Here is a 21,143-nt window from a genome sequence, read left to right as displayed (position 1 = left end):
ACCATATATACATTACTATGGCATCTTTCAAGATCTCTATTTAGAAATATAATTGTCTTAAAATTAAGTCAATAAAACTGTCATGCAATCTGCATACTTTAAGAGGATTAACTTCAGAAACATCTGAATACAAGATTTATAAGGTTAAAGATTAAGGAGAAATAAATTAACTCTAAGAAGTCATGATGAACTAGCCAAAGCATAAGTCAAAGAGGTGTAAGGCTGCAAAGGACACAAAATAAGAATTAAGTCTCAGGACCACCTGTTCTCCACAGCTCACCTACCATTCCTGCTTTTCCCACTGCACTAAAAACCTCTAGGCCTTACATTTGGGGTGCTTTACAGCCTCTTCCACTTTTAATTCACACAGCCCCACTCCTTTTTGTAAAAACAGATCACAGTTTGTAAGGATGCAAGGCACACACTGCCACACTGCCCCTCCCCCGGCCTTTTTTTTTTCCCCCCTCAAGAGATAACAGCACCAAGAAACTGCAGGAAAGCAGATGGCCAGGTAGAGAAGCCATGTCCTCTGGCAACACTAAAGCACGTACTGCAAAATAAGCCGAATGCTACTGAAAATGTCCACAGCTAAGATCATAAATGCCCTGACTAGAGGAAGAATCGCCATTCAGTGCTTGCAGACTGTACAGCCAACAGGCATAAATACTTCCTTCCTCTTCTTCATCTATTACAGATCTTTTTCCAGTCTTTCTGCTTCATTCCTTTCTTCTGCCTGCTCATGATCACTCACTGCTTAGCTTCCCTGAAAAGGATCCTTAGACCCAACAGTTTAAGTGATAGCTTAATGATAATATCCAGACTGAACAAGATGCAGCTTAGAGTGAAAGCTTAGTAGCAAATATGGAAATGTGGAAAGCTGAAGTTTGAGATTAGTATGTGCACCCAGAGCTTACTTTGTTTTAAACAGAAAGCATTGAATAGTCAGGTACAGTAAAACAAGAAACTGTTAGTCACACAAGAACAGTCTACACACAACCACAGGCTTTGTAACTTGCCAGATGTCACCCTAAGAAACCTCCCTCTGAACAAGGGTAAGAAAAGTCCTTTTAGTGTAACTGGCGGCAAACAGGGTGGACGATTGTAGTGGGCACAGCACTACTGGAGGAGACAGCAGGGAGAACAGTCTGCTCCCTGCCCAGTGCGTGCAGTCTGAATGGAAAGTACACAGAGAAGCTTAGGAAACAAAATTAGTATTAATAGACACGGTAAGACATTAGATAAACAGTTAAGTTTTGGAGAACATTTCTGAAGTTTACAAAAAACCACCCCACTTCCTAGCAAATTATGATAATAAAATCAATTGCCTTGGGCAGGAATTCAGGAAATGCTGTTTGCTTCAATACTGCAGTTGGAGACTGGGTTTATGCCACAATTATCAATGGCTTAGCAAGTTCCACATATTCAGGAACTCCAAAACTGCAACACAAAAAATGTAATCCAACTGTTGCCCAGCTTCAACTCTCACAGTCTTCCCGTCACATTACATATTAACGTGTAATTTTAATATTGTACACAAAATTACATTAAGCATATACATCACTTTTCTTGAGACAGTGTAGTTGTAGAGTCCTCTGGAATAAGGAAATAAATTGAGCTATTAAATATTATTCTGGGGAATTAACAGGACACCTTGCCACCTGACATTCAAATGCTTTCTTCCTATGTCTCCAGACACTAAAAAAAAAGAACCTCATTCACTGTTTGTCCTTGATGCTATAACATCGACATAAACCTACCAAGTAAACACTACTGCAGCCACTGTCTTATTTAGGCAACACTAGATCTTGAGCTCGAGGTAATTGATTTCTAATTAAAAAATAGTTACCCTGTGACAAAAGCCTGAAGCAAAACCATCATCACCTCTAAGAAAGTGGAAGAATCCCAAAAGGTATCCATTGAAGCCCTCATCCTGAGGTGCTCTGAAACACACCCAGAGTAACTTCAGCTTTCAGGCTGTGTCATAGTATGGCTCTAAACAGAATAAGACACTGCAATATATAGCCTCAAGACAAAAATAGGGCCCAAAATAGTAAAGCCATCATCCAAGGTAGGCAGCTACACCCTCTTGGTCGAACATTAAAAGGAATCAGTGGTGTGATGACACATGGTAATATCACATGGGTGTGATCAGGCATCCCACTCCCTTCAGAGGCGTCAAATAACTTAAATTTACATGGATGATCCAACACACTAAGAAGAAAAAAAAAGAAAAAGAAGAAAAAAAAATCAAAGAACTCAGCAATTTTAAAGGATGGTTATAATCTGTATGATTTAATTTTCATTTTCTATGTATTACCAATATAACTTGCTTGACTTGATAGCATATCAGTCAGGCAGTCTGCAATCACACCTCTGTCTAGCAAGCGGGATGAAATATTTGATATTATTGTTTACTTTAAGTTTGTTTCATTCTGCCAGCTAATGCAATAAAGGACTGGCCTTTTCTCCCTTAAGAAATAAAGAAATTTCACAGGGCTAGAGGAAAACACCTACTCTTTGATCTTGAGACTTGGATTCATAAGAAAAATCACTTTACTGAACCTTAAGAGCTTCAAGAGCCTCAGGTTTGCTTCAACCACAAACACACCTCTACACTACTTAAAAACTTCTAAATATCTGTTACTATAAGTAATGAGCTAAAAGCTGTGTTTAGAATTGCACATGCAATTCAGGTCTAGATTACCTTATATTAAAAAAAAAAAACAACACATAAAATGACATACAAAGCAATAAATACAGATGCTGTCAATACTTGAAAGTTGCTTAGATGGTATAACAAATATTACTCAATTAGATACATGACGATCAAGTTTGGAGGGATTTAAATCCATCGGAATCTCTCTCCAAACAACATCCTCTTCCTTTCTAAAGGGCAGATTACTTCACTTTCTCTTTTCTGTCCAAATTTGGCTCTCAGGTACCTTGCTTGAGGCAGATCCTCAGTGCAAAGTACTAAATGACTGATAATTTCAAAGTAAAAATTTGCCATATTTGACTTATGCAATGAGCACTATTCTATCTGATTTTCTTTCAATCTGCACTCTGAATCAAGAATACAAACAGCATGTGATCACACATTCTAGTAGTAGTAAAGATGAATGTACCAGCTTGACTTCAACCTTTAGTTTTTCTGCAATGTTTATCCTTTCTATCATTTCACACAGAGCACAGCAAGTAAGCCACTTATCAACGTCACAAGTGCTACTACAACAATACAAGCATGGATGAAGCACTACCCAAAAAATAAAGACATGGCTACTTCAAAGTTTAAAGCACACTAATTTTTTTAAAGAAATCTTAGTTGCTTGCAATTAGGATGTCAGCAACACGCCATACCTTACCAAAGATTGCTAGCATGTAACCACTTCCACTCTTTTGTCCCCTAGTTTATATTACCTATAAGTCAGCCTTTAATTCTACCGAGTTGAAAATCTTTTTGCATGTACTAAGGTTCTAACGACAAACATGCCTAATAAAGCACAGAAGCCTCTTCACCCCATGTTCCCTTCACTTTTTTTTCAAACAGAACTAAGGACACCAGGAATTCCAGGGAAACAAAAGGGATTAACCTTCTTGAGGCTGTCACAACCTCCCTGTGAACCACCAGTCAGGACCATAGAATAACGAAGTGTTAAGAAAGAGAACATGAGTTTTCCTGTTTGCTCCATACGCTCCTAGGGAGGGAGCTAGTAGAACTCAAAACAACAAAGGGCAAGATTAAAGCTGCAAACATGCAAGTTAAACTCAAGTACATTTATCAGTTCTCCCTTAAAGAGCAATTTTAAAAAATGGTCTTTATTTTCATTTTACTGTCTGAAGTGAAAGCATTTCCAAAGTTCTCAATTTAGAGGACGCACTACACAAAGTTGTGGGTCTGTTGCTTGATCGGGGGGAATCTTTGTTTATCATGCACATTAAGATGCCATTTCCAATCCTGCCTGGTTTACTCTGGCCATTAATAGCTTATATACAACAATTAATTTTTATAAAACTATAACTATACTACATTATCTTTCTGAAAATAAGTGTTCTTACCTGGTAATCTTATAACAGAACACTACTAGATAAAAATTATGGGAATTAGGATTTCACAACCTTATGATCTATACAATGCTAAAGAATTATTATTACAGTACATACCAACAAACAGAAAAATTGTTATGTGACAGGAGAAACACAGAAACATAGAAAACCTCAACTAACTCCAGCACAAGTTAGTAAAAACTTCTGCAGTTTACAAGTCGAGCATGCTATGATATAAAGACTTCCCAGTTACTTTGACACCTATTTCTTAAGGCATAGGGAAGTGGGTCATGAGATTCCAATTGCAAAATCCATCAACAGCATTGAAAAAATATTACCTACTCTCAGCTAAAAAACAAACTTAAGAGACTCTACGCAATGACTCCACTTTAAAAATCAAAGTAATATTACAGAAGAACGCATTACATGAAGTTGTGCAAACAATTACAAACTTTCCAAAGTCATGAATTGTAACTGGTACCTAAAAGCTGCAAGCGATCCTTGGCCATTGCCAAATTTGTCATCATTTTAGATTGCAGACGTCGAGCCCGTTCACACTGATCACCTTACAAAGAAAAATCAATGTTAAAACACAAATTGTTAAATCAACGTTTTTAAGTGCTAAAATACTGACGCCCAGCCTTTCATCCTCTTCCACCCCTTACTATCCTCTCCACTAAGGAATACTATTGCAAAACTAATGAAAATATCCTAAAGTTTTCCATTTAATGAAGAATTTAAAGTTGTTTGACACTATCTGCTTTACAAATACTGTTCATAGAATGGTGGGAACGCAAGCATTGCTTTGCATATTCTCTAACATTTCATGCTGACCTAATGTATGTTGTTTGTCATTGCATTTTTCTAAACAGAAGTTGAACATAAAATATTTTTAAAAGCTTGAAAAGTGACTGAGAGGCAAGTACAATTTAAAACAATTCACTTTGGCAAAATTAACAGATTTAAATTCAGTTGACTGTGTCCCTTTACATCTCAAAACACAGAGAATTACAGTCATTAATATCACACTTTCTAAAAAATAGTGTCTGTTCAAGTCAGGCCTTTTTTATTTCAACCGTGCAGTTTAGACTGGTATCAAATGCCACTGATATTGCTGCTTAAGTAACATGTCACCATATACTCTTCACAAACATTTCTAAACATAGCCGAGGAACAAAACAGCAATCTGCAAAAGCAGTCACAGGCTTGGGTTTTCTTTGAGGGGGTGGGTGGTTATTATTACTATTACTTTGATAACAGAAATTCTTAGCAAATTCTTCACCTATTTTTCTATGGTACATACCTGCTTCTACACTACATCTTAAAATGTTTCCATATACACAGATGGTTTTCTTTCTTTGGTGCAAATGTTCATTTTTTTGGCATAACCTATGCAGAAACACAATGCCAGATCATCCCAAACTGGGGTGTTTCTTTTTTTAGATATACTGAAGGCAATATAAAATTCTGCATAAGTGAGAACATGAACTGTCAACTTCAGCAAATCAAATCAGAAGTAAATATTTTGGCATTCCCATTATATAAGAAATAAAGTGTTTTACTTTAGAATTTTCATCACTGCTCATGATTTTGGATGGTCTGAAAATATTTGCAACAAGATTTGCATGTGTAATAGACCAGAACATTAAGGCAGAATAGAGAAATGGACCAGTGCTCACCTACAGCTAAAACAGGAATAAGAAATACTCTTAAGAATAAATGCAAACAGCAGACCATTCCTAACAACTACCATTTTTAGCAATATTGATTCCTCACTTTAAAGAAGCCATAAACCAATATCTTTTCCACAAAACTCATAACTGGCTTACCTTTACCAATTACTAAGACAGCTATTCCTTTTTCCAGTTCTTCAATTCCTTTCTTATACCATTCAACAGCTTGTTCCTTTTGTCCTGCTTAAAAAGGAAGTGAACCCATTATTTTCTGTAATGAATTAAAGCTTAGGAATGCTTCCATACAACATTGCATAAAACAAGTAAGAGAAAGGAAGAGATATTTGAACAAAATCCTATGATTTAAAGAAACACTTAAAGGGACACTGTCAACTTTATATCTCCTTAGTTCCAAATAAGCTTTTCTATTAAAAACAGGTACTAGACCAGCCTCAAATCACTTTTGCCCGTTTTATGAACACTTCTCCATCTCCCCAACAACCCATCCCCCCCAAACAAACAAACCAAAAAACCAAAACACAACCAAAAACCACAAACACATGACATCAACCCAAACACACACAGAAAAAGGCAAAATACCTAGCTTACATATATTCATCCACAACAGAAATGGTGAAATTAACCATTTTTCTTTCTGGAACATCAAATTGAGATTAATCTTTTAATCTTACAGTGATAGCTAATACCAAAGTAAGATTAAAAGCACAGAAACTCCCCAAGAAAAGCAATGGCTCTAAGGTACCACAGGAGTGAGACACGAGACACTTTTCTTCTGGTTAACTTCTGTACAGAGCCACTCATTTGTCACAGGGTTATTTCTTTGTTCATCCCATCAGGAAACAGCCTTATTGTAGGCGTGTGTCAACATTCACATGAAGTACAATACATGTGCACCTCTGTACCAACAATGTCCTAGATAGATACTACAGCAAATACAACCATCAACAGGCCTATGCCTCACCTATCCTATCCGACACCATCACAACAAATAACCTGTTGAAGAGATATGAATATCTACTTCATGGTGCTCCCATTTTATAAATACTCTGCATTAAAAAGACACTTGCCTGCACATTGAAACATACTTTTACAAGGTAGCTATGTCACACCAGGCATGCCTTGCCACACAGGAATACAGCACATTCGGTATTACAATTTAAACCTGATTAGCATTAACAAGCTGCTAGTGCTAGAAAACACAAAAATGCCTAGAATGAAACCTTCAGATACCACTACCCAAGTTTCAGAAGAGGCAAAGTTTCACAAAACTATTCATAAGTGCCAACCAATTACCAGTGATTGTGTTGCTTCTGCACTCAAATCTTTTGATAACTTCAATTCCAAACCTATTTTCTAGCAAATTTTAGTGTCAGTAAAAATATTTCAATACACTTCTAGAATCCTCTTAAGGGTTTTCTCTTGTTCCTTCATCCTCTCTGTAGCATGTTATTTTTTTTCCTTAAGCTTCTCCCCATCACCTATAGAAATAGTTTCAGCTGCAGTGTAAATAATACTGATCATGGCTACTAGAAATAAAATTTGAGATGGTTCCATTCAGGTTCTGCTACAGCCTGAATTGCTTTGCTGTTCTGAAGAGCAGTTGTGAACATACCAAGGTCATCATTAAAACCTCATTTCCACCTTTTTAACTGGAGAAGTTTTAAAAGCAATATACCAAACCCAGCTGTTTGCAAAGGCAGTGCTCTGAACTGCACAGACTGGTTTACTAGTTCTCAGTGATTGAGACACACAATAAAAAAGTCACATTCCTTAGAAGTCATTAATTTGCTGTACTGGGTCTGGTTGGGATGGAGTTAATTTTCTCCACAGCAGCCCCAATGGTGCTGTGTTTTGGATTGGTGACTAAAACAGTGTTGATACCACACTAATGTTTCGGCTATTGCTGAACAGCACTTGCACAGCCTCAAGGTTTTCTTTTCCTCAAACCCCCAGCAAGCAGGCTGGTGGTGCCCAAGAAGATGGGAGGGGACACAGGCAGCATAACTGACCCAAACTGGCCAAAGGGGTATTCCACACCGTGTAATGTCACACTCAGCAAAAACACCTTGGGTGGAGGAAGAACGTGGTGGGGGCCGTCTTCCAAGGCAGACGTTGCTCAGAGACCGGCTGGGCATTGGTAAGTGATTGCCTTTGCATCACTTGTCTTCCCCCCACCTCTTTCCTTCACTTATTAATGTGTCTTTATGCTGAATTGCAAGTTTTCTCACTTCTGCTCCTCCTGTCCCCTCCCCTGTGCCACTGAGGGGAGTAAACAAGTGGCTACATGGGTGCTCAGCTGCTGGATGGGGTCAACCCACAATACCACAGGTGCCTTCCCAGTCCCTGGAAAAGATGTTAAGCTTGATTTTGAACATATCAAAACAAGAATATTAATTTCCCAATAACTCAGAAACATAAAAATTACCAGAAGTGCTGTCATGATTAATGAAGTGCCCATAGCTTCCAGAACAGCAATAACACTGCATAATTAACAGGATAATAAAATAATCCAGAAATCCTACAATTTCACATAGTGTCCCTAATAAATCATTTTCTGTTGAAAGTTACAAAAAACTTGTTCGCATATCAAATAAATTCAAAGGTATGCAGGTACTCCAGTAAAAACAGATAAGCATATAACAAAGCCATGCATTAAAGCAAAGCGAGTTCTTTCTCAGTGAAATTAATATTGCATTTGCAGGGCTGTAACACCTTTGCAACTTGCAACTGCTTGTGTTAGCAAAGATTTTTTTTCCTTCTAGATTTATGACCTGTGTAGTTAATTAATATATGACAACTCTAAAAATATCCATAGAGCAAGTCCATAATTAAAATCAGTATTTGAAGGCTTACCCTTCAAACCACCAACAGTTATAAGCCACAACAGTGGCAAAGGCACCTGATAATTTAAGGCTTAGATACTCTTCACAGAGCAATCATCAACCAGACTGAAGTTTTAAGCTATATCACCTTCTCCTGTGCTTTGCTCCTATGACCTGCAATGCCCTTATACTGTACATCTATTCTGAACTAACCTTGCTGCACACGGTGGGTTTTTCCTCCCAGAGCTTACCCTTGCCACTCCCAAAAAGTATGCGCAAAGCAAGAGACATCCTTACCTACATGGTGCTCTCAGCACGTAGTTTCTGTTGAAGGCTTATTCCTACATTTTAATCTCATCCTCTAGGATAGCAGTTTCACCAAAGCTTAAAGGGTATAGTAAGGTATTCTGATGTTTCCAGATAATTTTAACGCCCTGCACAGCATGCTCCTAAGGATGCTGACAGAGTTGTGCTGCTGCATTTAGACTAAATGGCTAAATCAAATGCACTAGCAATTGCTCTTTTTTTTTTTTTTTAATCCTCTAAACAGAAAAAAAAAAATCCTCACTCCTGTGTTTTATTTAATTGAACCTTAAACATCCTCCTTAACATCTTCTAGTCACAGCGACAGGTTTTTTTAAGAGTAAGCATGTCAAACAGTTTAAGAACAATATTTTCCAAAAGCAACTGCCAAAATATATGAATAAATATTTCTTTCCTTACAAGTCGGATTACTCCAAATGAGTAGTTAGAGAGCCAAGTCTCCTGAAGACTCACTTCAACAATTCCAGTATTTGTCAGACAGCACATTAAAGGATGCACCCTTATTATTGTCCCTGGTGCTTTTGTTGTTCGTGTGGCCTGGTTAAACCAAAGCTAGTTACAGTCACACCCCCCGATTTTTAATCGCCTCACCCACGCCTCCGCGTGAAAAGCTTTAAAGTTACCACGGTGAAATGCAAAGCTTTGTTTTGCGTGGGGAACGAGCCCGAGCCGCGGCTTCTGGCTCCAACCCGCGCCCGCGGAGCCGGACCGGGCCGGGGGTGCGGGGGTAACCGCATACACACAGCGGCAGGCAGCTCGCTCTCCCGCACGGATCCTTCGCAACCCCTATTTTCGCACAAGCGGGTTTTGCTTGTTCTTAACTCAAGCAGGCAGCCCCAGTCTCCCGGCGCACGGCCGGCAGGCCCTGCCCTCGCTCGCTCCCGACCCCGGCCGGCCCGACCCACCTCCCCGCCGCGGCCCGGGGCGGCCGCCGGCGCTGTCTTACCGCTCTCGTCCTCGTCGATGCGCAGCGCCATGGAGATGCACTCGAAGGCCCGCTTGTGACAGGCCCGCACCGTCTCGGGCGCCCCGCCGGGCTCGGGAGCGTCGCCGGCCCCGGCCCTGCTGCCCTTGGCGGCCATGAGGGCGCCGCGGGAGAGGCGCTCGCAGAGCCAGGCGAAGAGCAGCCCGAGCTGGAAGGCGACGAAGCGGAGCAGGGCGAAGGCGGCGAAGAGCGGGTACGAGAAGTAGTACAGGTTCCGCTTGTGGGGGGACGCCGCTGCCGCCGCCCCCGCCGGCGGGACGGGGGGGGCCGGCCCGGGCGGCGAGGAAGGGGAGGCCCCGGCGGCCGGGGGCGCGGAGCTGGAGCCGGCTGAGCCCTTCTTTTTCCCTCTGCCGCCCGGAGAATTCATTCACCGCCGTCGCCATAACCCGCTGCCAGGGACTGACAACAACCGGCCATGGCGGCGGCGGCGACGCCCCTTTCGCTCGGCCCCGGGGGAGGAGTGCGCTGCGGCCCTCGCCGAATGGGGGGCGGCGCCGCAGCGACCGCCACAATAGCAGGCGGGGATGGCGCGGCGGGGCGCCTACAGCTCCCAGCGTGCCGCGGGGCGGGCGGCGGCAGCGCCGCGCTCCGCACAGCTCGCGCGGTGCACGCTGGGAAGCGTAGTCCCGGGCCGGAGTGGGGGGCCGCGGCGCCCGGGGTGGGCTCCGGTGGGCACCCCGGCGGCAGGGACGGCGGCGCTGGAAAGGGTGAGCTCCGCGTCCTGGCAGCGATGTGCCTGGAAAGCATCAGCCCGCTGCAGCCCTGACCGAGACCGGTAGATTTCAGCGCATTGAAACGCACCGAGTGGAAAGACGATGAATAATTTAATAAAATTAATTATTCTGACTGGAGGTGCGAGCCGCCTTACGGGCAAAACGCAGGACAGGTGCCTCACATCACGCCCCACAGGCAATCACGTTTAGAGGCAGATGAGGAGGGTTCAGGGAAATTTCCTCTTTTCCAAATTCACAGGCCTCTCAGTGCAACATCCAGTAATTATTGCATCCATCCCCCACCACCGTAGAGCTGCCCCCAAGAGAATATTCTCCAGTGCTTTGTCTGCTCCACATTTCTGTAATTGAAGTGACAGACTGTCTCCTCACATAGAGGAAGCAAATGTAGTTGTACATACATTATAGATACATCATTTTAGAAAAAAACCATCTTTTTCCCACCCTCTTTGCAAATATGAATACCCAGTTGTCCCAGCCACTGCTATCAATTATGTGCCCAACTATAATATTTAGTTATTTGAGTCTTTCCTGATGAGACAGATCCTCCAGCTCCCTACTCTTGATTATTTCAAATCTTAAAATGCTCTGGTACACTTGGTCTAGCAAACAAGGGGAGGCATCCGCACACCAGCACTCCCACATTGCTACAGCGACCCAAGTGCTGTAGCAAACCCCTTTCTTTGTACTTCAATCTTCCCCCTGCCCTCGCTTTTATTTTTTGGTTTTGTTTGCCAGTTGGGTTTTTGTTTGTTGTTTTGTTTGCATTGTTACATACTCACTGTTCTACAAATAAAATATCAAGCACTACTGATGTTATATTAGATCACCTCTCTCCTAAATCCCAGGACTGCATACAGGACTCCAGACTGTCCCAAAAGTACAGAAAGATGCTATTAATTAATTCAGTGTACCAGCTAGCTTCCACAGTTTACAGAAAGAAATTTGGGGTGGTGGGGTGTGTTAATTAAAAGGATATACCAAATTGAAATCACTACTGCCCCCAGTGTCCTATTGTCTTTTCCTATATTACTATAAAACACCTATTTTTCTTCTTGTTTGCTTTTGCCACGTATATTTTTAGTACAGAAAGTTCCCCTTGTAACATGTATTGTTTTTCTTTTAATGACAGAACCAAGTATTAGTTTTCTTACTGTATAAAACACACAATTTTATTAACATGTAAAATAGCATAAGCATATAACCTAAAATAACTATTCATGACCTAAAACAATTCTTAGACATCGACAGTAAGCCTGCCCTTCAGCCAGTGCACCACAGAGCTGCTCATCCCACTGTCACGACGACTTGTCCAGACAGATGCTGTGAGGTATAGTTATCTCCTGTATTTTATGAGTCCTCAACATAGTATCTCAGCAAAAGGTTTTGGAATCAAAGCAGACAAGCGCCACAATCACAGAAATTAGGAAGGTGCAACTACGCTGTCAACACAGCTTACCGTTAGACAGAAGGTGCAGTTAGGAAACATTTTCTCACTCCCAGCACATTATAGCAAAAGTTGAATACAACAGAGAATGTATTAAAGGGGAAACGGGGCTAGGAGTAAAAGCATTAATTTTTCTTGATAGCCATTGCTACAAAAAATTCAGGTATTTTACATATAGTTCTAGCAATGACATTTTACAGAATATTGTGAAAAAAATAGAGACTCAAAATGGAATTATCAGCTTATACTTATTCACATTAAGAATTTACTTACAGTTCTGTTTTAAGTTTTAGGAAAAAAAATCTCGGGATTTTGCCTTCTGTGTTTTCACCTAGCTTCATTGACACCATCTAAGGTTGCCAGAACTAGTTATGAGAATTGACACAAAGACACCTACATTTGCAGGTCCTTCAGCTGAGTATCGGATCTGGGACTGACTGCACCACAGTTTTTGAGCCTGCTTATCACACTGATAACACTGTCAGTTCTGTATACATTGTTTCAAATTCACTGATGTAAACACACTTCATTGCAGTCCTATTATAACATCAGAGTATATTCTAAGAAGAACATGGCATTTGGTTATTTGTCTATACTGTTGATGTTTTAAGAGCATCAGCTACATAATTCTTGCTGCAGTGACAACAATGCATACGAAAAAAGAAAAAGAAATAGATCAATTGTTGTAAAACAACAAAGAAGTTTATTTTCTCAAAAAAAAAAAACAAACCTACACGAATATAACTACTTTCTCAGAAATAAAAAGGTTCTAAAGGCCTTTTAAATCTATCAGCACAAGTGATGCTACCACACACAGAATTTCCAATGGAAAAAGAAAAAAAAGCCAGGCATAGATGTTCAAACACTGGTGCAATTTGTAGCAGCACAGCAACAAATATGCAGTAGAGTTTTCATTTCTTGATAGCTTCACGTGAAGGCATGATGATTAAAGCTGACACATAGAGAAAGCTGAGCAGCTGTATTTTTCTTAACACGAAGACAACTAGGCAAAATTAATGGCCAACATTGTTTTGCAAACTGTACTCTACAGAGTTCCAAAAGGTTATTTGACTAACACACCCCCCCCCCTTTTCAGTTCAAAGTTAGCTTCAGCGAAGTTATAAACATCCCAGCGAACTCCTCAGATGTCAAACTGCATTGATTAGGTTTCTGTACCACAAAACTTTCAAGGGACAGTGTTTTTCAAAGGCTTGCTTGGAGAACAGAAACATTCCGCCAGTTTTAGTTCCGACAAGATGCCTACAAGCAGAATCACCTGTCTGCTCCCCCACACCCGGCCTTAACCAAGGCTCCTCGCGTTACACCTCAAAACGGTTAACAGAAGCCAGGACAGAGCCTCTGCTTCGGTGAGGAAAATTACTTTATATAAAAAGAAAAAGCCTCAGTCAGAGCCGCTTAGCGTAATGCCGACTACCTTATCAGACGCCCCAAACACGGATGAAGACCGCCCAGACCCTACAACAGGCACCAACGCTGCCCCTCAGCCAGCTGCCCCTCTGCCCCTCTCTCTACGGTTGAACAACCGCCGCGCGCCCCGCCCCGCCCAGCGAACCGCCTCCACGCGCCCACCCGCCAATGGGGAGGAGGCTGAGAAGAGACAAGGCCCCGCCCAGGGATGACATCACTCAGCGCCCGCGCGAACCTCCCCTCTGTTTTCCCCCTCCCGGCAGGCCGGCTCCCAGGGGTGGGCGGGGCCTCGTGTGCGCAGGCGCAGTTCGCTGGGATTAATTGGCGAAACGCGACTGTTTCACTTACGTGAAAACAATTTACGACAGCTCCGCCGGCGGCTCTGGTTGCTGTGGAGAGGCTGCGGGTGGCCAGCCGAGCCCCGGTCACACCGGCGGGTGAGAGCGGCACTGGGGGAAGCGGGGTGGTCGCCTCTTCCCCGCGGTGGTGATAGCGTTATGGCCGGGGCCGCGCCCCGGCGGCGTCCGCACGTGGCCCGCGGGGCGGTGCAGTGCGGCGGGGTCCCAGCCCGGCCCGGCCGGCGGCGGGTCCCGGGCACTGGGCGCCGTGGGGCGGCGCGGCGGGCAGGCGTGCGGCAAGGGAGAAGAGAAGGAAGGAGGGCACGGGGTGTCTCCGCCTTCCCGCGGGCGCTCCCGGCCGGGCAGGGGGGCGGGCTGGCGCTTGGGGCCGTTGTTTTAAATGACGAATGGCGCGTTTTGTAATCCCGGTGCTGTTTCATTCAGCGGGCGTAACGCGAACTTTAAGACGCTTCTCGGTTCAGTGTGCGGGAAAAAAGTGCACGAGTTTGGCAGCGGGGGAGCGCAGCGGAACTCCGTTTGCTCTCTAGTAACTGCGCCTTAGTAACCAAATGATGCAATATCTGTCAGCTAACGCTTGTCTGCATCTCAGCCTGCTGACCTGCTTTTTCATTGCTTTCCAAGATTACTGTACGACCAGCAAATTCCACTTTTCTCAGCATGGAGGCAGAACAGATTATGGAAGGACAGCCTCAGGTAACGCGAAAAATGTTTTATGTGCATCGTGTATCATCTGTAAAAAGGAGCATTTCCACTTTGCTGACCATGTGTTATTTTACAGGTTCCAGAAAATCCCCATTCTGAATATGGTCTTACTGAAAATGTAGAGGTAACAAATTTTGTCTTGAGTCTGACCTTAGCAAATGTAATGTTCCCAAGAAAGTTAGATGGAAACTATACCAACAGATACTAGTGTCTTGCATAACTGGCTGTTAACTAATATATTTTCTGTTGTGTTGCTTGCGTTATACTAAATGGGACTGAAGTAAATAATGAACATTTTAGCGACGTGGGGTTTTTTTGAAGTATGTGATGTTCCATTAATATGCAACAAAAAGCCAGCCAGACTTTTATTACAGGGAGGGGAAAAGGAGGAGTTGCTGGGATTTCTATAAAAGTATCAAAGGGATGAATTTGTTTAATATTCTTGTAAATAGAAATATTGTATTGGAATAATCCAAGCTGTCTTTAATTATGCCAAGAAAAAGCAGGTACAATCTGTTGTCTTCATTGTTGTTAACAGTGTGGGTTAGAATAATAACTATATGACATTTGTTTACTCTTCCTCATTAAAGCCTTCAGTCTCCATTATAAGCTTCTACTCTATGCAAAGCTTTTGCAGAAACTTTTAAAAAATGTCCTTTGCGACTGTTTTCTCTGGTAACTGCCTGCCTGTACATTTCAGCTTCCACTACAGAACCAGAACGCGTTGGATACGTTGATCTCATATGGGTGGATGTGTGTGTGTTGTGTTGAGCACCTTTGGTTTACTGACAGTGGCAGGGTGTCCTTTTTGAACTACAGTTAATGGTGTAAGGTGATTCAGCACTTTTTTTGACCAAAATGCACCTGAAAGCATTTTGTGTATGTTTTCTTAAGTTTTCCATCTGTGCTTTAATAGAGCACAATCTCAAAGTGCTTGAGTTTTAACAGAGTCTCCTCTGTCAGACTTCACCTGAATTTCTAGTGGTTTTAACATTTTATGTTAGAATTGCGTGCATACAGGAACCATTTAACTGGGACCACTCTTGTTAGTCGTCATTCCTGTCTCCATGGTGTAGAATTTAAATCTGAATGCAAAAGCAGAAATAACAGTGATCCACTGGGTGTCTTCTGTTTCGGAAAACCTATGACTTCCTAACAATGTTTCTCCCAAACATAAGAATTTAACAGACGGCTCCTCTGGATTAGATTTTTGTGCAAGGAAAAATACGCACTTACATTTTCTTACAAGATGTAAAGAATTTAGGGCCAGTGAATTGCAGAGAAATGGGTACTTTGCACTGAGACCTCAAAGTAGATGTGTCTGCTGTTAGCAATGTTCACTCACTTTTTTTTTTTTTCCTACTTCAGAGGATAGTAGAAAATGAGAAAATAAATGCAGAGAAGACATCAAAGCAGAAGGTGGATCTTCAGTCACTACCCACACGTGCCTACTTAGATCAGACAGTTGTACCTATCTTGCTACAGGGACTTGCTGTTCTTGCAAAAGAGAGGTAAGATGCTTCAGTGTTCCTTCTGTTCTTAAGAAAAACATAGGTCTCAAACTTGGGTATTATGTCACTTGTTCAGTGACCCTGTATACCAGATGTGGTTTTGCTAGTTGTAAAAAAGTCATTACAACAGGTTTATGAACTGATGATTACTATGATTGGCTATGCAGGACGTGTTCCTCACTTGGGGGCATATGGCATGATAAGAGTTATTGAATTTGTGATCTCACAAGGAGGTATGCTACTGCAAAGGTTTTGGACTGATGTTTGTTTTTTTTTTAATTTTGTCACAAAATTTCACCTTATAGAAGCAAAGCAAGAAGTTGTTCTAGTTTTGAACAAGACTTTGTAGTGTGAAATTGTAAAGAGTTCTCTTGCCATTTGAAAGAAAGACAGACCAACCAGACAGGCCTGACGTGCATCTTTGTTGGAGATTAAAACACTTTATAAAGAATGAGCCTGTCAACACAGTAAGAAGCAAACCAATAGTTTATCCTTTGAGTAAAGATTATGCTATCAAGATTCCCCAAATCTCTTATCAGTCAATGTAGGAAGGTATTGTTTAATAATAGCAAACAGTCGTTCATCTTATCCAAATGAATTTCTAGCCTTTTGGTATATCCAAACTATTGGTGAGTCATATCACATGTAACCATTTCTCAGTTTTGCCAAGATAACATTATCAAAAGCTGGTATGGATGACCATAATCGCATTGCAGTATCTACAGCCAGAACAACCATCAGCAATGTCTTAACCTCCAAAGGAGCTGTGAATTTGAACTGCATTGTACAGACAGCTAATAAGGCAAAAGAGCACCTAGGAAAGTGTGTACACCTGAGTGTACAGACCTTCCATTGACATCTGTTGGAATTCTGCTGCGGACTTAATGTAAAACACAGCCTTGAGGTGGATACCCAATACTTACAGTCTGCATGCTTCTGCTACACACAAAGCAGACAAAGTTTTTTTTTTTTTTTTTTTTAATCTTTCTTCACTATGGAAGTAGCTGTTCTTTATGGGGACTCATCACAGGAGTGAAATTGGAACATTAATAGAAGAGGTTGGGGAATGTATAGGAAAAAACCTAACAGTATCAAACTGCCAAGGTCAAACTGGCTATTCAGTTGAGCATATTAAAACCTCAGGGGTGCCAAAGCTGAACTACAGCTCTGCTGTATAATCTTGTGCTTAAAATTGAACTGGAAAGTAACTAATGTATGTTAATTTTTTTTCTAAGGAATATAGAGATGTTAGCCCAATACAGCTGACGACTGTGCTTTGAATTCAGTAGAAGCTGTTTTCCAAGATAGTGAGCATATGCATAAATGACATACTTGGGAGGAGTCAACACAACTTACGTCAGGGCTCCTAAGTCTCTTGGAGTTCACTGAAGGAGTCAATGAGGACACATAAACACAAATCTAATTTATAGTGTCTTAAATTTCTAAAAGGTTTCTGGCACAGTCATTCACTAATGCTTTTAAAAAGCGTAAGTTACTGTGGGATTAATGAAAAAGCCTCCATATGGACAAGGAACTGGTTGGAAGAAGGTAGAAGTAAACAGTGAATTTTTATGGTGAAATGAGCTCAATGGTGGAATCCTGGAAATGATCATGTATAGCTATTTGAAAAAGTGGCTGACAAGATTTGTTCCTGAGTTTTATTTAATAGGTTGGGGGGTTTTGTCTTTTGCTTGGTTTTAGTTGATTGACTGTAAAGTATGGGATGATATCTGTATAGGGAGTGACTGAATGGATGATACCTCAGCCTGAAAGAGAGGTTTCTGAGACACAATATATTAGCAATCTGTTAAGTCATTAATAGCATGGAGGTTCTATATTGGGATGGATTGTTTATCATCTGTTCTGATACGGTAATCAAATTAAGCTATGAGGTAGAAAATTCATAAGGAACAAAAGGAGATGATTCTTCACAGATTCCATAACTAAGCTATAAAACTTGCATCAGGTTGAAGACATATTGTTTGGGCTCAAGGCTGTAGAGGAATTCACCAGGACTATTAAAGGTGCTAGTTCAGGAAGCTGGTTAACCGTACATGCTTGGAGGTCAAAAAGATGGTCCAGAGAAGTACCTCTGTGCATTTCTTCCATTATTTATGTTCCTTATAGGCATATTTGCTCACTACCAGGACCTTTGGTCTGACCCAGTGTGGAATAAGTAAGCATGGCATTTATTTTGCAGACAGAATCTAGATTAGCAGGATTCATGCACTGAAGCTGAAGGAGCTTTTAAAACAAAAACTCCTAGACTAAGGCCAGTGATCAGAAGTGTGCATTACCGACTACTTGCAAGTTACAACCCTTCTCAAATTTGGGAGTTTTTGTTGTGTTCATTTAAAAAGAAACAGCAGTTACCGGAAACCATGAAAACAATTCTAATGCAGTAACCATTTCAAGAAAATAAAGCAAGAAAGCACTGACAGATTAACTTAAATTTAAATAGCACAAGTTAAAGAAATAGCAAATGCATGTAACTTCTGATGATGTACATACAGTATTTATGCTTACAGAGCATAGGATTGTAGGATTAACTAGTTGTAGGCTTAACTGTAGTAGCAATTTAGAATGGTGACTAAGACTCATTAAAAACTTATTCATGAGACATAAACTGGAAATTTATAGGGTAACTCAATAGTTGGTCATCCTTAAATCAATGCTCATATGGGTTTGGGAGGAGTTACATTGCTTTTCAGGAAAGGTGATTAGTTCTTCAGCTGCCTAATTTTATATAACAAAAAATAATTGCTTTTGATTTACTTTTTTCTTTACAGACCACCAAATCCCATTGAATTTCTAGCAGCATATCTTTTAAAAAACAAGTCACAATTTGAGGACCGAAATTAACTCCATAAAAATGAGGACAATTTGTCTGCTAGACTGAAATGCTCATTTGCCGCAATTTGTTTTCTGCTGTAAAAGTCCTTTGGAACCATGATGTTGTCTTTCTTAATAGCACAATTTACTTTACCTTTTGAGTTATTTAATAAAGAACACTTTACATTTCATTTGTTCGCTTGTTTTAGACCAGCTATTAAGAGACTTTCAAAATAAAGTACTGAAACTACACTACTGATGATGAAAGTCTGGATAATTCTGTGGGGTTCTATCACCTGAATGCATGAAACAAAGGGGAGTAACTTATTATGGGAATCACATGAGTGGTAATGTTGATTTTATACAGCACCCTTCACGTGCAAGGTACCTAAACAGAAGGCAAAGGAATTAAGAGCAGTTAGAATTTATTTTGAGGATGGATTGATTAGATAGAGAGGGGAGATGTTGCTTCCAAACACTAGGAAAAGGGTTTAGTTAAAACAATTATGTTTAGCAGCAGAACAGGTCACCTGCAGACAGTGTCCAACATTTCAAATGTTTAGATGAATGAGGTGTGATATTTAGTATTTGTTACTGATCTCCTGTGACTGGTGTGCTGTGCTGGATTCTACTGAAATACAGAATAAAGTTTGAAGGGATTTTAAAAGGTTCTGTAATTCACTGTATTGCTACCCCTAGTTGGAGCAGTCTTTCTCTGTCAAAAGTAATCTATGCAGTAAAATACTAAATCTTCTGATTTCCCCCCCTGCTTAAGTTTACTAACACCACCACTGTTTGCTATTTCTATTCTTAATGTCTTTGTCTGACCAGCTCTTTTTAATTTTTTTCCTGTAGTCTCCTCAGTAGGGGTAAAGGCCACAGGCCTCAGGGTACAATATAAGAAGCTGCAACAGAAGACTGGGGATCAGAAGAAAAAGACAGAATTAAGACAGTAAACAACATGCTTTGAAAAAAATATCAGCAAATGTCTGTGAAAATATGAATATTGTAACTGGAGAACTGGCTCACTAGGTTATTGGTAATGCGTACAGGGACTGGTCATAGCCCTCAGAATTCCCATTTTTGTTTTCTGAAACTTGTACTAGGGAGCATAATCAATGTTATTCAGTAGCATTGGATATTAGAATGCAGATTAAGCATAGCCCAGTTTTTAATAGACTGGGAGAATTAACATAATTTGCTTGACACTCACAGAAATGGTAAATTTGGCTTCCAAGAATTGCTCAGTTAATTAAAATCCTAAATTTTTATTCAAATAAGCTTCAGTATTGCCGTCTTACCATTTCCATCTCCATTCCATGTTTCTTGTTTTACTGCTTTAACATAGCAAGCCATCAAAGCCTTGTAAGTTAAATTTGTTGCTGCAAGGGTTGGAGGTTTTTTTCTGAAAGAGATTAAAGGCTACTTTTTTTGTAATTATGCATAAATTCACAAAAAGAGTGACTTAAGATTCTCATTTGACTTGTACCTATGACATAAGGATATACACTGTGTTTGCAATATATTCATGTCCCCCACTGCACAAATAATATTTTACCTAAGTTGTCCTGACATCTAGATGACTTCCCTATGGTAATCTGAAGATTTCTTGGTTTTAACATAGCATTGCTTCTTTAGTAGCTTAGATACATGGGCATAAAAGTGGCCAGAAAATAGATATTTCAGAGGAAAAACTTAACTTTTCAGTAGTCTGCTAGCTTGCAGGGGCTGGAATGAGATCTGGCTATTACTCCTAGGAGGAAGGCTCTCAATATTTTATATATTTCTTAATATGCTAAAAGAGAAACATTGAATTAGTGTAGTCCAAGAGCAGTAAGATTGGGAGAGGGAAAAAAAAGGGGGTTATGGGGGGAAGAAACCTGCAAACCCAAAATGAAACCTAAAAAGTTCTATTTTGGAATACATACAAAAATTGTGGAATGAGATTACTAATTCTTTTGTGTTGTGGTGAACACAGTCTCCATCAAACACTGACACTTTAAAAAGACACTGAAAGGATTTTAACAGCAGTGTTTTGACTCTAGAATGAATAATAACATCTAAGTGAAGATGAGGAGACACCATAAAGACTTGGTAGTGCTATTTTTATTGCTAAAGGAGCATTCTGAGGTTTTGGAATAGGTGACAACATCACAAAATTTTAAGAACTGTTACATGTGAAAATATAATCTATGTTGATCCCTCATTTCTATGTTGAGAATTTGTGCAAGACCGTACAAAAAGAAACAGCTCAACTATTAATA

At 40.7% G+C, this 21,143-nt stretch overlaps 2 protein-coding genes across 6 annotated transcripts in view; one reads left to right on the top strand and one right to left on the bottom strand.

Moving 5' to 3' along the window:
- Positions 1–10,353, bottom strand: part of SPAST (spastin) — a 35,534-nt gene extending 25,181 nt beyond the window's left edge. Inside the window, exons 1-3 of one of the 5 annotated variants that reach the window (XM_065057943.1) lie at positions 9,831–10,353; positions 5,874–5,960; positions 4,526–4,609 (exon numbers count right to left, since the gene is read on the bottom strand). In XM_065057943.1, the coding sequence (XP_064914015.1) occupies positions 4,526–4,609; positions 5,874–5,960; positions 9,831–10,236 (577 nt within the window). In that variant the 5' untranslated portion in view covers positions 10,237–10,353. The remainder of the gene's footprint in view (positions 1–4,525; positions 4,610–5,873; positions 5,961–9,830) is intronic. The other 4 variants (XM_065057944.1, XM_065057941.1, XM_065057942.1 and 1 more) reach the window with 4 other exon arrangements.
- Positions 10,354–13,752: 3,399 nt separating this feature from the next.
- Positions 13,753–19,131, top strand: DPY30 (dpy-30 histone methyltransferase complex regulatory subunit). Its single transcript, XM_065057954.1, has 5 exons — positions 13,753–13,912; positions 14,456–14,527; positions 14,613–14,660; positions 15,905–16,047; positions 18,837–19,131. The coding sequence occupies exons 2-5, from the start codon at positions 14,492–14,494 to the stop codon at positions 18,907–18,909; spliced, it is 300 nt and encodes a 99-aa protein (XP_064914026.1). The 5' UTR covers positions 13,753–13,912; positions 14,456–14,491; the 3' UTR covers positions 18,910–19,131.
- The last annotated feature ends 2,012 nt before the right edge of the window (positions 19,132–21,143 follow it).

Source organism: Columba livia, chromosome 3 (genome assembly GCF_036013475.1).
Source record: "Columba livia isolate bColLiv1 breed racing homer chromosome 3, bColLiv1.pat.W.v2, whole genome shotgun sequence".
Taxonomy (NCBI): Eukaryota; Metazoa; Chordata; class Aves; order Columbiformes; family Columbidae; genus Columba; species Columba livia.
This window is presented reverse-complemented; position numbering and strand designations above follow the sequence as displayed.